The following is an 18,114-nucleotide window of genomic DNA, read 5'->3' on the forward strand; positions in this document are numbered from 1 at the left end:
ATCCACAAACTATATTTGCCAGAGTACTAATAAACTATTTTGAATATTGCTTTATAGTTCTAGAAGTAGCAAATATTTTATAGTGCTTACAATGAAGAATCCAAATAAGGATATAATTTTTAGTGCTCCTACTTTTGCAAGCCATACTTCAAGATGAACAGAAATTTACAGTGTGTCAATTTATAGAATTTAGAGAAATTTACAGAAATTTAGAGCACGTTGATATTTAGGCTTCTCTGAAAACATTTCATTATTTGACCTACATTCAAATAAAATTAAAGTGGTTGCATACCTGTCTTCAACAGTTGTTAAATAAGCTTTCTCATTTATACAGGTTTGGTTTGCTTCCATAAATGTTGAAAGTGTGTGTCCAATCATATAGCAGTAGAAGCCATGTCTTTTCCAGCCCTATTAATGTTATCAAGCAGATAATCAGGGATATTAATTAAATAATATTATTTTAATAATTGCTCTATCATGAAACATAAATTGATAAATGACAGAAGTATGTAGAGAACACAAATACGGAAAATTTGAAATGCAATGAAAAATATTTATATGAATAAAGAAAACAGTAGTACATTGTTCCTCTTATGACACAAAACTGGGGTTAGGGTATTCATTCTCTCCCCTCCTGATACATCTTCCAGTAAAAGTGACTTGTGAAATGCATACCGAGGAACCTGAACAGAATGGCTAAGATTTCTATATTAGAATAGCGAGCCACAGGAAATCGTTTGCTGAGTAGCTAACCACTACCACCAGTAGTGGTCTACTGAAGCCAAAAGGAGATAGTGACCATAAAGCTGAGTCATCTGGTCCTGGGAGAATACTTAGCAAACTTCTGGCAACATGATGCGGCATGGTTCCTCTCCCATACTTCAAATACACAGAAATGCTAAATAAAAACATAACATTAAACAAAAAATCCATACTTGATGTAATCTTCAGGTACTGAAAACATAGAGAAAACTAAAACGCTAGAATGGGAAATGCTCAAGCCAAGACTGTCATTGTCCAGTCATGTACCAGACCAAGACTAGGGTATTAGGCTTTAGAGGAAAGGGTACTAATGTCCATACAAATGAGGGTATTTGGCCAGCAGTCTACCTGAGGCAGGGAAGTGGGGCTGAAGTCCTTACATAAAGATGATCCCCACTGGGGCGCCTGAGTGGCTCAGTCAGATTATTGGCTGACTCCTGATTTTATGATTCACAATCTCAGGGTCCTGGGATTGAGCCCCACATCAGGCTCCAGGCTCACTGAGGAGTCTGCTTCAGGATCCTTTCTCTCTTTCTCTGCCCCTCCCCCTACTCATGCCCTCTCTCTGTCTCTCTCTCAAATAAATAAATCTTTAAAAAAAAAAAAAAAAAAAAGACGATGCCCACTAGGGAAAGTCCCTCTGGGAAAAGAAAGTGAGAAAACTCTATTCACAAAACCAGGCAATAGTAGATTCTCGTCATCCGCTTGGGGTTCTAGGTGCAGGGAAATAAGAAATCATTCTGTTAAAAATAAATACTGATTTTGTGCCAGAGATGGGTGCTGGTCCCATATTGACACTATTCACGTTGTATTAGACTCCACAGCCAAAAACATAAAATCTTGGTCTACAAAAGGAGAAATTCCTAGACACTCAGAAAAGTAAAATGTAGAACCACACAATAGAAATATTTCCACAACACAGGTCATGTAAGACTATGACTTTTGAAGGGTGCCTGGGTGGCTCAGTGGATTAAGTTTCTGCCTCTGGCTTGGGTCATGATCTCAGGGTCCTGGGATCAAGCCCCATATCCGGCTCTCTGCTCAGCAGGGAGTCTGCTTCCCACCCCCACACCCCCAGCCCCCGCCTGCTGGTCTGCCTACTTGTGATCTCTCTCTCTGTGTCAAATAAATAAATAAAATCTTAAAACAAAACAAAACAAACAAACAAAAAAACACTGTGACAAATTTTGAGGCTTAGGGTGGATATGGGATTGGGACTAATCATGGTCAAAATTTACAAATCACCTGAGGTTCATTTTAAGGGAAAGTCAGAAATGTAACATAATAAAACAATCTGGAAACAAACAAACAAACAAACAAAAATAAGCATGTTTCAGGAGTGCCTGGGTGGCTCAGTCAGTTAAGCTTCTGCCTTCAGTCTGGATTGTGATCTCAGGGTCCTGGGACTCGAGCCCCATGTTGGGCTCTCTGTGGGGTGGGGAGTTTGCTTCTCCCTCTTCCTCTGCCCCTCCACCCTACTTGTGCGCGCTCTCTCTCTCTCTCGTAAATGAATAAAATCTTAAAAAAAAAAAGTCTCAGATGATTTAACAAAAGAAGATAAAAGGAGAATCAATAACTAAAGATCAAAATGCTATGAACAAAGAACAAGAGGACCTGAACACACAAAAAATAGAATTTCCAGAAAAGAAATCTATAAAGTTTAAAACTCAATGGCCTTATTAAATATAGAAAATGTGGTTTCAGAAAGATTAGTCATATGAATGAATGTAGCAGAGAGATGAGTGTACGAAGGAGATTTTAAAAAACAGAGAGAGAACACAAAAAATAGAATGAAAAGGTTGAAAATCAACCTAAGAAAAGTTTCAGAATCACCAAATAAAATTACTGACTGATAATTTTCAAGAATTAAAAGAGACAAATTCTAAAACTGAAGAACATTGAGTACCAAACAAAAGAGAATTAATCCAAATCTCAACATACTGTGCTAAAAGCTAGCAGAATGACAAAGCCAATGAGTAGATCTTAAAATCAATCAGAGAGGACCCACTTTTTAAAAAAGAAGAATTATCCTAATAACAGGAATTCCAATGGCAAAATAAAGGCTAGAAGAAAATGAAATGTTATATACATAGCACGGTCTGAAAATGGCTGTCAACTGAGCATTTTAAAGCAGGCTACCTAAAATTATTACATAAGGTGATGATGGAACAAGACATTTTCAGATAAAGATGGGAGTTTTCCACTCCCGTATCACCAGTGGAAAAGATCACAAAAAGATTTACTTTGGCAAGAAGGAATTTTAAGTCAGGAGGAATAAATGGGCTGAAAGTCACACTGAACAAAGAAACCAATAAATGCCTTAGTGAACAGGTCTAAATGTATAAATAGCAAAGATAGCTAATTACAGGTGGGAAGTTAAGGAATGGGAAATTAACATGATGTATAGTTTAGTTATTATTCTGTATCCATGTCAGTTACCTAGCTGTTTGCACTCTTGCTACATAAGAAGCTCTCACTTGAGGGAAGAAAGTAGATGGCATGGGGGAATTCTCTGTACTTTCTTTTTCAGTTCCTTGTGAGTCTAACATTTCTAAAATTAAAAAAAAAAAATCATGTTTAAGTGGAATAATGAACTTCATTTTGTTTAGGAAGCAGAAGAGATACTGCTTAACTTCAAGTCAGAAATATATATTAAATACCTAAGGTTAGGATACCTGGGTGGCTCAAGTTGGTGAACCATCTGCTTTCGGCTCAGGTCATGATCCCAGGGTCCCAGGGATGAAGCCCTGTATCAGGCTCTCTGCTCGGCGGGGAATCTGCTTTTCCCTCTACCTCTCCCCACTGCTCATACTCTCTCTCTCTCAAATAAATAAATAAAATCTTAAAAAAAAAAACAAAACAAAAACAAAAACCTAAGTTTAACCATTTAAAAAAGTGAAATGTATTATTCCCAAACCTGTAGAGGAGGAAAATGGGATCAAAACATTCAATAGGGGCACCTGGGTGGCTCAGTTGGTTGAGCAGCTCAGGTCATGATCCTGGACTTCCAGGATCGAGTCCCACATCAGGCTCCCAGCTCCTTGGGGAGTCTGCTTCTCCCTCTGACCTCCTCCTCTCTCATGCTCTCTATCACTCATTCTCTCTCAAATATATAAATAAAATCTTAAAAATAACACAAAAACATTCAATAGGACAAGTGGAATGAAGGAAAGGACAAACAAGAGAGAAAAGAAATCAGAATAGTAAATAAAATAGAGCTCAGAGTAAGATGGTAGAAACAAAGGCAAATATATCAGTATGAGGAAAAAAACAAAAAACAAAAAACAAAAAAACTAAACTCATGTTTGCCAATAAAAAGCCAGGGTTCTTCAAATTAGATAAAAAGTAAAAATGCAGATACATATTTATAAGAACCATTCCATGATATAGAATGATTAAAAACAATTAGTTGGAAAAAGAGATTCTAGGGAAATACCAAGCAAATATAGCTTCTGTGAAAATACTGATATTATTTAAAGTTGACCTTATGGTTAAAAAAAAGCATTATGAATAAGGAAAATAATTACATAATTAAAGGACCTATGTATCAATAAGATATATCAGATCAAAGTATAATAAAACAAAGATCAAAGTATATATAACACAGTGTATATACAAAGTATATATAACACAGATCAAAGTATATAAAACAAAAGATGACAGAAGTGCAAGAATATTTTTTGAGCAGACAAAATAATAGGAATATTAAGAATATAGAACATCTGAATAATATAAATTGTTAAGTTTTTTTCTAGTTAACATATATAGACCCCGAACTGAACAATCAAAGGTCATTCTGTTTTACAAATCAAAACCACAATGAGATACTACCTCACACCAGTGAGAATGGCTAAAATTAACAAGCCAGGAAATGACAGATACTGGTGAGGATATGGAGAAAGGGGAACCCTCCTACACTGTTGGTGGGAATGCAAGCTGGTGTAACCACTCTGGAAAACAGCATGAAGGTTCCTCAAAAAGTTGAAAATAGAGCTACCCTGTGACCCAGCAATTGCACTACTGGGTATTTACCCCAAAGATACAAACATAGTGATCCAAAGGGGCACGTGCACCCAAATGTTTATAGCAGCAATGTCCACAATAGCCAAACTATGGAAAGAACCTAGATGTCGATCAACAGATGAATGGATAAAGAAGAGGTGGTATATATACACAATGGAATACTATGCAGCCATCAAAAGAAATGAAATCTTGCCATTTGTGATGACGTGGATGGAACTAGAGGGTATTATGCCTAGCAAAATAAGTCAATCGGAGAAAGACAATTATCATATGATCTCCCTGATATGAGGAAGTGGAGATGCAACGTTGGGGGTTTGGAGGGTAGGAAAAGAATAAATGAAATAAGATGGGATTGGGCGCAAGACAAACCATAAGAGACTCTTAATCTCACTAAACAAACTGAGGGTTGCTGGGGGGCGGGGGGTTGGGGGAAGGGGGGTGGGGTTATGGACATTAGGGAGGGTATGTGCTATGGTGAGTGCTGTGAAGTGTATAAACCTGGCGATTCACAGACCTGTACCCCTGGGGCTAATAATACATTATATGTTTATTTAAAAAATAAAAATAATTAAAAATAAAATTACCAAAAAAGTCATTCTGCTCAACCCCACTGAAAATTTACCAAAACTATGAATTAGACCATGAAGAAAGCCTCAACAAGTAACAATAACCACAACTAATGATCACAATACAGTGAAATTAAAATCAATAGTTTCTAATTATTTAAAAACTAAAAAACAAAATTCCCATCACTACCACCAAAACCTCTACCCAATATCAACACACACACACACACACACACACACTTCTAAATTCAAGAATCAAAGAAATCTTAACGGAAATAAAAAATATTTGGAAGTGAATCATAATGAAGTACTTGATAAGAAAACTTGGTTGGTCCAGGGTTCCACGCTCACATTCCATTTCTGTAAGTATTTAAAAACACATTCGTTTGAATGTCACATTCATTAATCTCACCATCTAAAGTTCCTGGTAGTAGATTCTATAACTTCAAGATTTTAAACTCATCCAGGAGATTACTCGTCAGCTGGGTAAAGAAAACTTCTATGTAAAACCGCTTAACATTTGTATCTGTCAGACATCCTGGAATCTCAGAGACTCAGGACCACTTTGCCCCAGATTGCCCACAAAGGTAGCAATGAATTGAAAACTGAATCCTACATCTGTATAATATACCTGTGGTTTTGAATTCTCAAAAATGTCTCCACACCACCAAGTGTCTATACCCAGACAGGAAAAAAACAAAAACAAACAAACAAACAAAACTCACAAAAAAACAAAAGAAACAGTCGTATCTTTCTTTCCTAGTGAATGGATTTTGTTGTTGTTGTTCGATGTTCGAATCCTTCCAGCCCTCTGAGCCACAGGAGGTATTTTTAAACTGACCAAATTATTTAATGTCTCTGAGCTTCGGTTTCTCCTCCTGTCTACTTAGGAACATAATGTTTATCCTTTAAGATCATTGGCAGCATAATAAATACACTCAACAAACAGTTATGGATATTATCTTATTTATCTTACTACCACCCTAAGATTAAAGTGGATTTTATCAGACATTATAGATATGACAATTACTAGACCATATTATATATATATATATAAAACTTTTATTATCTATATAACTGTTATATGTATACAAACTTTGATCCATTGTATAAAAGTAATCACATTTAAATATTATTTCTTATTTATAGAAAATTACAATAATACACACTCTCCCATATATCCATATGATTAGACAAAGCAAAAGTAAACACACTGGCAGTGAACCCAGTAGTTTCAGTGTGAGACATGGGGTCAGGAGGCCAGGGTTCTAGTCTTGTTTCTGTCATTCCAAAACAGTCATAGCCTCTCTGGGCCGAATTTCCAGAACATAAAAATTAAAGGAGGGATTGCACTTATCACAAAGATCCTCTATATCGTTAATGGTCTCTGATTTTGTGTCTGCTCCATGTTTCTTGATGATTTATTTGGACAGTCCTAAATTATGTTTCATGAACTCTCAGCCTTCTGGTGTTTGTGACAAGATGATCTGATCACAACATGACGAGCTTGGAAAGAGATTTAGTTTCTATTTTATTTTTATCCAAGAGAAGTGAGAAAGGAAGAAAGAGGAAGACAAGCAACTCAGCAGTTAAACAGGAAAATGATAAACATACACCCTGTATTTTGGAGTTTCTTTCTGCTCTTAGAAATTGTTTCACAGAGACCCTTTACTTCAATCTCAGAGTATTAAGAGAGATGCAGGGAGCGGCGACAAACTGAGGTATAGGCAAAGATGACACACGCTTAGGTGGCTGGCGTGGTTTACTCCATGGTTACCACCAGCTACCACCAGCTAGTCACAACTGCCTCCCGCTGAAGGGATCTTCTGGGAGGAATCCCCACCAGAAGCAGCATCCTCCATGGAGGCCATCCTTATAAATGGAGAAAATGACAGGATAGTTTGCTATCTGAAACTTAACAGTTATCTATTGGATATGTTTCTACCACTTTTCCATGACCTGAATCTTGTTACCCTTACCAGGCTCCATGGGCATGTGGTTTTATTCTCTGTTCTTGTTCCCCCATTGGGGTAGGAGAATTTCCATGGCATTCTGAAAGTTGCTGCTGACCACATGCAGCCACGGTAACTGCAGAGAACACCCGAAGAGGCCTTCAGGAAGAACAGTGATACCAAACCCTAACAAGAACCTGTTGAACATCTAAACAGCTGGAACACTTGGCTACCTATGACACCGCCAAAAACTAAAGCCAAGAGATCACATAATATTTTCGGGTCTGAACTTATCGTCCATGCTCTATACTCACTTTCTGGCAGCCTTGTTCTACTTCCACTGTTCCCGACGGCTGGGTTTGAGATTTCATCTTACAGATGTAGTTAAGAGGCCGTTCGCAGGCCCGATCTGCCCAATACCCATCCTGTGGAAAGCAGAGAGAGAGAAAAAAATAATAGTGATTATCAGATATTTGACTCTGAGGCAGTTTTCTTGTAATTGGGCCTCAGGAAAGAAAAACAAAGATTGTTAAGAGAAAAATGGCATCTCTGAAAGGAAAGGTAAATTGACATTTTATAAGTCAACAGCAAATTTGGTTCTGGCTGCAAAGATGTGAAAGAGATTGAAGCTCCCCAATATGTTTTTATATTTTAACTATCCCTGCCACTGTGTAGAAGAATCTAGAGAGAAACTAAAAAAGCTTGTCAGCCTTTAAGTGGTGGTGCCAAAAGAAGGTTTACATGCAGCCTTTGCTGTCGACTGTTTTCAAGTTAACCAAGTAGAGAGAAAGTCATCCAGAAAATTCCCTCACCCAACACACCAAACTCGAAAACACACCTGAAACCAGTCATCTCTCCTCCCTTTTCCAGTTCATATTAATGAGTGTCCTCTTGGGTCTAAGGTTCTACCTCCCACTCTGCTTCAGATGGCACCTACTCCCCCTTCCTTAGAGACCTCACGTCAAAATGGCCTCTCTTCTCCCTCACAAAACTACTAACCACCTTGAAAAATGTTTTCTCTATTGTCTGCCTCTGATTCCTCATTTCTCACTCAGTAACAACCCACTGCCATCTGGTACTCAACCTTCAGCCAGAGTAATATTTCTAAATTGAAAAATTGGTCTTGCCACTCCTGGACAAAGGCATATTTTCTCCACCTCAGCAGTTGCTAGTGTTCTTACCCACCCTTCCACCTCTTACTCTGGGCTTTCAGCCATATTGTCCTTCAGTTCTTCACAAGAATGATGCCTTCTGGTTTCCTTCACACTTTGGCCTACCCTTTCAATAGTTAGCACACTTACTTTTTTCTTAAGCTTTCAATTAGTCACAATGAAAACAATCCCATGATGAAACAGAAGCTTATAACTAGTGAACATTAGGTTTGGGTCAGTCATTGTGCTTGTTATATGCATTAACCCATTCCATCCTTATATCTACCATTAAGCTGGGTACAGTTATTATGCCCATCTTATAAATGCGAAAATAAGCCATGCATCAAAACCCAGCCTCTCAACCACCATGTTCATTACCCATTAGCAAAAGATAATTTGATGATATTCTTCAGTCACTAAAGTCATGTATAGGACATAGACACAATTTTTTCATATGTGACATCTCCATGTATCCTAAAATAACATAGGTAACCCTCCAAATACAGAGTGCAGATTGTGGAACCCATAACAGACCTAAGTACATCAACTCAGAGAAACCAGTCAAAACAGAACCAAAGCTCTCGTTTGCTCAGTCAAGCTCTTTGTATTGCCCTTTAGAACTCAGCAAAAGAACAGTATGAATACGGGTCACTGGTTAATTTTGTCCTTGAACTGAAAGTTTCTCTCTGTTGATTTTCTAGTAGTCCTCTTGAAAATTTGACTTTGCTAAACAACTGAAATACAGATAGATCACCTAGACTAATACCAATCTAAATGGTGATGTGTAGTGAGTGAGGCAGGAAGAAAAATACCCTCTGGCTTTTGCTAGATATCAGCAAATAAAGTTGCCTTACCTTGCCTTTCATTACAACGCAGTCTTCCTGCCTATTGTTTTCATGGCTCGGTTCCCCACGGAGCCATTTAGTAAATGTGACAGGGGTCCCATCACTCCACTCAAAATACATTTGAATCTTGATGTCATTTAAGCCAATCCATAACTCATCATTTGGCTCTAAACAGGAAGAAAGACACAAAAGTAATGTACATATGTTTTCTTTCCAAAAATCGGGAGGTTATCAGGAAAGGAAGGTCCCCTGCTTTATTAACAAAAGTTCTACTCCCTTAATATTATAACGGATAAAAGACCATCTTCTTGAGTGTTAATCTGAGACGTCAGCTACATTTTACGTTGTCAAAATTAGTTTAATTGCACAATGTACTATTTACATTGTGAATGCAACTTTATTCTTTTATTTTGGGGGTATAATATATCTTCTGGCAGTTGGTAAAATGAGTCTGAAGTTGGTCCTTCATTATCCCCTACCTTGTGAAGCTCCTTTTTTGTTATAAATAACTTTCCATAACAACTGCACTCACAGTGTTAGAAATGTGATAGCTAACTTATCTATTACTCTATTTGACTATTATTAAATCTCATGAATGTTTTAAAGTATTATTAAATGCCACTTCTATTTTATTACTGTGTTGTGATTAACAACATTCTAGGTGTTTCTGTTAAAACTCAATATCTGCTTTGACTACTGAAAAAAATAAAATAAAATTTAAAAAAACTCACACAAAAAAGCTCAATATCTATAATAGGAGTGAGAACATACATAAACTGAGGGTTTGAGCTGTCTCCCTGACATTTGGGACTTATTTATTAGTATATAAATATAAGTGAATCTGTAACCATTTTCACCAGAAAATAGCAGAAAAACTCAAAGGTTTTTTTTCAAAAACAACCAGGTACAGATATAAAGTGTGATCATTTGTTTTATTCTATGAAGATTACTGACCTTACCTGAAGTTAGAATTCTAAAAATTCTAAGTATTATAACTAATGGGACAAAATTTAAAGCCTAAGTTTTCATAGCTAGAAACATAAATATTTGCAAATTCAAAAAATGAAAGTATACATAATTCAGAATCTATTTAATTTGTACTATTGGAAATTTCATCATGAATGACTGATTTATGTTCTTTAAATGGTAAAAATAAAACTACTTGTCAAAGGATTATAAAGATGATGTTGTAGTAGAAAATGAGGAAAATGCCACACTATATAGGAATTTCCCTAAATGGTTTCATCTCTTCCTCCTAAAAGTTGTCACTTAACTTTGCTTTTGGAGAAGTCCCTGACTGGCTCATTGCCAGCCCCAACAGATGTTTCCAGTGCCATGAGGCAGGAATGACATTGCCAGGATGATCCCCTTTTCCTTTCACTTAATATGGCAGATCATGATCTTTGGGGCAGCAAATACAGGCTTCAAAATGACCTCACATGTCCTTCCAGGATTTAGGTTCAAGACTAATAAAAACCTAAACCCTCAGGTCCCACAATTAAAATAAAGTATTAAGAGTTCCATGGGGTGCCTGGGTGGCTCAGTCGTTAAGCCTCTGCCTTCGGCTCAGGTCATAATCCCAGGGTCCTGGGATCGAGCCCCACATCAGACTCTCTGCTCAGCGGGGAGCCTGCTTCTCCCTCTCTCTGTCTCTGGCCTGCCTCTCTGCCTACTTGTGATCTCTGTCTGTCAAATAAATAAATAAAATCATTTTTTAAAAAAAGAGTTCCCTATAAATATTTTTTCTCACTAAATTGTGCACCTTTGTCTAGTTTTTGTAATTCCTAAGCACAAGGTAGACTCTATAAAAATATATAATACACGAGTGTAAAAAATTGTTAGCTCAATTGTTATGAGTCAGTTAGGGAAGCTGTTTTACTTGAAGTAGTCATAACTTATATGTGTAAGTCCAAATTTCTCCACTGTATTTCTATAATTAATATAAAAATATTTTTAAAAGATGCTATCTCAACTACCTAAAAAGTTTCTCTAGGCTTTTTATTTAGAAACAATAATTTTATAATTTTTTTTAACTTTAGCAACATTTATTTTCATTGTTTTAAATAAATAAGCTTTATCAATAATCAAAAAAGGGAATATTCCCTAGTGAAAATTTATTAATTCTTAAGTTGAACTATAAAGCAATCTTTGCCAGAGGTGGTTCAAGATGGCTGTATAAGAAGACCCTGAACTAACCCTACAACAAATCTATAGCTATATATGGAACAATTCCCTCTGAAAGTAACCTGAGAATTAGCTGAACAACTGCTCTTCAACAAAGGATAAAAAGGCCATGCTGAGATGGGTAGCAGGCAGAGACCTAGTCTGGCTAAAAACCCTACCAGGGTGTAGTGACCTACCATCAGGAGGGGTCTCATAAATGTGGACCTCCTTCCCAGCAAGTGAGGGCTTTGTTTCTCACATCAGGCACCCCAACTATCAGGATGTGTATTATAGATGAGTCTCCAAAATATATAGTTTTGAAAACCAATGGGGCTTAAATCCAAGAGAACCAAAGGGCTTAGGGAATAGAGATTCTACTCTTAAGGATCTGATATATAGACTCACTCACCCCAAGACCCAGGGCAAAAGCAGCAGTTTGGAAAGACCCTGGACCATATGCAATTGAGATTCATTTGCTAATCTTAAAAATTCTGCCAGGGGCACCTGGGTGGCTCAGTGGGTTAAGCCTCTGCCTTTGGCGCAGGTCATGGTCTCGGGGTCCTGGGATTGAGCCCCACATTGGACTCTCTGCTCAGCAGAGATCCTGCTTCCCCCTCTCTCTCTGCCTCCCTCTCTGCCTACTTGTGATCTCTCTCTCTGTCAAAAAAAAAAAAAAAAAAGTCAGAGGAGCAAAAGTCTACTGGAACTATCTCTAAAGAAAACTGCAAAAGGGCACCATTTCATTTTTGCATTCTTGCTCTAGTTTGGTAATGGTGGCACCAGTGGGCACTATTTTTGCACTGTCAATCTAACCAGCTAGTGCCTACCCCACCACACTGATGCTGAAGCCCTGCCAGAGGCAGGTGAGGGCCTCACCCCCCCAGGCCACTATTGCAGCCCCCCACAAACAGCAGGTAGCACTCCACCTCTCCACAGTTCTCCCAAACACAGCCTATCTTTGCCAGATAGGACCTGGGCTTCGGTAAGGGGGGACTATGTTTTGGGCCCCATTATGTTTGAAACAATTGGAGAAACAATTCAAGAAACAGCTAATGACTACCGCAAAGTTAAATGGTAAGGATCACTGCTCACATAGGGACACCATTCTAAGACTGAGAGAGATAGCTGTTTCACCTGACACATGGAATCAAACACATAGAGTTAGACAAAATGAGGAAACAGAGGAATATGTTCCAAACAAACAAACAAACAAAAAAATCCAAGACAAAAATCCCAGAAAAAAAACTTAAGGAAATGGAGATAAGTAATTTACATGTAGAGAACATTCCATCCCAAAACAGCTGAATATACATTCTTCTGACGTGCACAAGGAATATTCTCGAAGATAGGTCATATGCTAGGCCACGAAATAAGTCTCAATAAATCTAAGAAGGCTGAAATCGTATCAAGCTTCTTTTACAAACACAGTGGTACGAAATCAGAAATCAACTACAAAAAGAAAACTGGAAAAATTACAATGTAAGTTGTAATTTTAAAGCCTGTTACTAAATAAATAAATAAATAAATAATGCTACTGTACAACCAATAAGTCACTGAAGAAATCAAAGAAGAAATCAAAAAATACCTTTAGAAAAATGAAATATAAATAAACATATCAAAATCCATGTGATTCAGCAAAAACATTCAAGAGGGAATTTCATAGCAATACAAGCTTAAGATTCTCCCTCTCAGGACACCTGGGTGACTCAGTTGGTTAAGCATCTGCCTTCAGCTTGGTTCATGATCCCAGGATCCTGGGATTGAGTCCCACAACAGGCTCCCTACTCAGAGGGGAGCCTGCTTCTCCCTCTCCCTCTGCTGTTGCTGCTGCTTGTGCTCTCTCACTCTCTTAAATAAAAACTTAAAAAAAAAAAAGATTCTTACTCTCCCTCTGCCCCTCTCCATTTACACTTGCTCTCTCTCTCTAAAATAAAAATAAAATAAATCATATTAACATCTCAATAGAGACAGAAAAAGTAATTGACAAAATCAGTATCTATTTATGATAAAATCAGTCAATTGAGAATAGACAGAATGTACCTTAACATAATAACGGTCTTATATGGTGAGTCCACAACTAACATATTCAATGGTGGAAAGCTGGAAGCTTTTCCCTTAAGAATAGGAAAAAGGCAAAGATGACCACTTTTGCCATTTTTACTCAACATAATATTGGAAGTCCTAGCCAGAACTTAGGAAAAAATAAGAAATAAAAGGCACCTAAGTTAGAAAGGAAGAAACAAAATTATCACTATTTTCAATGACATGATTTTATAGACAACCCTAAAGAATCCACCAAAAAAAACTGCTAAAACTAGGAAACAAATTAAAGTTGCATGATACAAAATCAATATATAAAACTGTTTCCTTTTTATATACTAACAATGAACTATAAGAAAGAGAAATTAAGAAAACAATCCCATTTTCAGTTGCATCAAAAACAATAAAATACGTAGGAATAATTTAACCAGGAAAGTAAAAGACCTCTATACTGAAAATTATAAGACTTGATGAAAGAAATTGAAGAAAACACAAATAAAGAGATAGATAGTCCATGCTCATGGATTAGAGAATTAATATTATAAAAGCATCCCTGTTACCCAAAGCAATATACAGAGTCAATGTAATCCCTATCAAAATATCAATGGCATTTTTCACAGAAATAGAACAAACCTAAAATTTGTCTGGAACCACAAAAGACCCCAAATAGCCAAAGTAATCTTGAGAAAGAACAAAGCTGAAGGTATCACACTCCCAGATTTCAAACTATATGACAAAGCCAAATAATCAAAATGGCATTGTATCTGCATAAAAGCAGACACAGAACAGTGGAACAGAAGAGACAGCCCAGAAATAAACCCACACACACATAGTCAATTAATTTACAACAAAGATGGTAAGCATACAATGAGGAAAGGATACTCTCTTCAGTAAATGTTGTTAGGAAAACTGGAAGCCACTGACAAAAGAATGAAATAGGGCCACTACCTTACACCATACACACAAATTAATTCAAAGTAAAGACTTAAATATAGGTCTGGAAGCCATAAAACTCTGAGAAGAAATATAAGCAGTAAGTTCCTTGACATTGTTCTTGGCAGTATGTTTTGAGATATGACACAAAGGCAATGGCAACAAAAGCAAAAGTAAACAAAAGACTACCTCAACCTAAAAAGCTTCTGCATAGCAAAGGAAAGCATCAACAAAATGAAAAGACAACCTACTGAATGGAAGAAGATATTTGCAAACCGTATATTCATTAAGGGTTTATATCTAAACTATGTAAAGAATTCATACAGTTCAGTAACAACAACAAAAAAATCTGATTTAAAAATAGGCAAAGCATCTGAATAGACATTTTTCCAGAGAGTACATCCATATGGCTAAAAGACACATGAAAAGATGCTCAAAACCACCAATCATCAGGGAAATACAAATTAAAACCACAATGAAATATTACTTAACACCTGCCAGAATGATTATTATCAAAAGGACAAGAAATAACAAGTATTGGCAGCAACATGGAAAAAAGGGAACCCTCCTGTGCTGTTGGTAGGAGCATAAATTGGTGTCACCACCTTGGAAAACAGTATGGAGGTTTCTCAATGAATTAAAAATAGAACTACCATATGATACAGTAATTCCACTTCTGGGCATTTATCCAAAGGAAAAAAACACTAACTAAAAAGACATATGCGCCCTCAATGTTCATTGCAACATAATCTACAACAGCCAAGATATAGAAGCAGCGTTAGTGTCTATCAATGGATGAATAAATGAAGAAGATACTGCATATATATGTATTCCAATCTGTACACACACACACACGGATACTATAAAGCCATAAAAAAGAATAAAATCTTTCCATTCACAATGACATGGATGGACCTTGAGGACATGATGCTCAGTGAACTAAGTCAGACAGAGACAGATACCATTTGATCTCACTTATATGTGAAATCGAAAAAGCAAAACAAAGGAACAGACAAAACAAAACCCATACATAGAATAGATTTGTGGTTGCCAGACGTAAAGGAGAGAGCGGGGTGTTAAGGTGAGATGGGTGAGAGGAACAAGAGATAGAAACTTCAGGGGCACCTGGGTGGCTCAGTCAGTTAAGTGTTAGGTCACAATCTCAGGGTCCTGGGATTAAGCCCTGTGATGGGCTCCCCACTCAGCAGGGAGTCTGCTTATACTCTGCCCCTCCCTCACTCATTTTTTTTCCTCTCTCTCTCAAATAAATAAATAAAATCTTTTTTAAAAAAGAGGTACAAACTTCCAGTGATAAAATTAATAAGTCGAGGAGATGGAATACGCAGCAGGGTGACCACAGTCAATATTGGTAGCTAGGTATATTGTGGTGATCACTTCACAGTTGTGGAATCATTACCTGAAACTAACAAAATGTATGTCAATTATATTTCAATAAAAATATTAATAAAGGCTACCTTTGTCAGCCAACTTCCTTACATAACCAGAGCAATAAACATACCAGCTTTTCCTATTACTATAACATGTTATAGAAAGTAAAGAAAATTTTGCACTTTGGCACTACAGCCCCTTAACTAATCTGGTCTCCAGTGATTCATCTGCAAACTTTATTACCTGCTGTAAGCATTGTGACTTGTATGCCATGCTATTATTCAGACACATCAGTCCTGCTTACATTATTATCGTCTGGTCTGAATTCTCCAGAATGGGTAAGCAGAGAATATCAAGAAATTGTTTACAGGCTGCCGCAGGCTATTATCAGGGTCTATTAAACCGAGGGAAGTACACAGAAGAGAAAGAATCCCATTTGGCACAAGTGTTAGAGGCCCTGATGTTTTGGGGTCTTTGCAACTGCTCTCTGCGACTACGCTGCTAATTCCCGTCTCTTTGTCAACTGTATTTTCCTTCGCCCCTCCTCCCCCAACCCTGACTCCTATCAATTTTCAGGCAATAAACGTCAGGAAGCCGTCCCCACCATCGCCACCATCCATTTCCTCTTGTTTTGCTGGCTGGAAATGAACAGCTGCGGCTAGTCAGCAGGCTTGGGGGGAAGCAGAAAATGATCAGCATTTAACCAGCAGGTACCCCTGCTTGCCAGTTAGCGCTCTGTTCCTCCTCGCCTGCCTCTTCTCCAGGAGGAGTTGTTCCTAACTCCTTTTCCCTGGTTTTGTTTTTGGGGTTTGTTTTGTTCTGCTTTGCTTTGTTTTGTTTTTGATAGAACTGATTTTTGAAACCTTTACAAAATTTTGTTCAGTACATTTTCTTTAGAATCCTTATGTACCTAAAATTGAGGCATACATTTCTTTAAAAGTTGGAGGCCAACACCTAACCACCCCAATAAACTATCCTGCTATGCTCAACACCATAGCAGCGGTAGCTAGGTTAAAAAAGAAAATAAAGTCCGGAGTAAGAGATGGTTTATTTAGAGATGTTTCTGGTGAGAGTAAACATGGCATTAAAAAAGAAAATACATAATCCCACCATGGACATTGGGGAGGGTATGTGCTTTGGTGAGTGCTGTGAAGTGTGTAAACCTGGTGATTCACAGACCTGTACCCCTGGGGATAAAAATACATGTTTATAAAAAATAAAAAATTTTAAAAAAAAAAGATCATTAAAAAAAAAAAGAAAAGAAAATACATACGCACCACTACTTCTAATAACTGGAGCATTACTGGCAAATCTAAGGTAGACTGCTCTGAATGCGATTATATAGAGAAAAATCAGATTTTTAAAACTGTCAATTGAGGGACGCCTGGGTGGCTCAGTGGATTAAGCCGCTGCCTTCGGCTCAGGTCATGATCTCAGGGTCCTGGGATCGAGCCCCACATCAGGCTCTCTGCTCAGCAGGGAGCCTGCTTCCCCTTCTCTCTCTGCCCAACTCTCTGCCTACTTGTGATCTCTCTCTGTCAAATAAATAAATAAAATCTTTAAAAAAAAACTGTCAATTGATTGCATATTAAAAGAAAAATTAATCAAATCATCTCTTGAATAAAAATTCTTTAAATCTCGGGATGCCTGGGTGGATCAGTCAGTTCAGTGTTCAACTCGTGATTTCAGCTCAGGTCATGATCTCAAGAATCCTGGGATCAAGCCCCGCATTGGGCTCCATGCTTAGTGAAGAATCTGTTTGGGATTCTCTCTCTCCCTCGCCCCACACCCCCATGCTCTCTCTCTCTCTCTTTCTCAAATAAATAAATAAAATATTTTAAAAATTCTTTAAATTTCTAAACAATTTTTACTTTTTATACATGATTAATATTTATTGTATGCAGTAAATAATCTCACTAATTTTATTAAATTAAAACTATTAAATCATAACATTTGTAATTAAATGGATAATGATTAAATTCCAGAGATGGATGGAGAGTTGGGGAGAGAGGGAAGTGTATTACTGTTGTAGATTTCTCACCATATCCCAGTTGGGAGATGATAAAGTCAAATTCCTCGATGCTGTGGATGCTGGCTAGATCGCCACCTTCCTTCCGACATGCAGTCAAGGCATCTCTTTGGATTTTCTTCTCCTCTCTGTGAATCTTGTAGCAGTGACCTGCATATGGCCACCACTGACTTGGACAGTTAGTGGGCACATCACTTTCTAGAGAAAAAAGAGTTTTAAAAATTATAACAAAATTTTCTATCATTTGATACACAAAACAAT

At 37.3% G+C, this 18,114-nt stretch overlaps 1 protein-coding gene across 1 annotated transcript in view; it reads right to left on the reverse strand.

The window, feature by feature from the left end:
- Positions 1-18,114, reverse strand: part of MRC1 (mannose receptor C-type 1) — a 100,852-nt gene that overhangs the window by 47,283 nt on the left and 35,455 nt on the right. Inside the window, exons 7-10 of the mRNA XM_045085022.1 lie at positions 17,866-18,051; positions 9,309-9,466; positions 7,618-7,728; positions 293-408 (exon numbers count right to left, since the gene is read on the reverse strand). Coding sequence (XP_044940957.1) covers positions 293-408; positions 7,618-7,728; positions 9,309-9,466; positions 17,866-18,051 — 571 coding nt within the window. The remainder of the gene's footprint in view (positions 1-292; positions 409-7,617; positions 7,729-9,308; positions 9,467-17,865; positions 18,052-18,114) is intronic.

This window comes from Mustela putorius, unplaced genomic scaffold, assembly GCF_011764305.1.
Source record: "Mustela putorius furo isolate JIRA1106 unplaced genomic scaffold, ASM1176430v1.1 tig00000827_pilon_pilon_pilon, whole genome shotgun sequence".
Taxonomy (NCBI): Eukaryota; Metazoa; Chordata; class Mammalia; order Carnivora; family Mustelidae; genus Mustela; species Mustela putorius.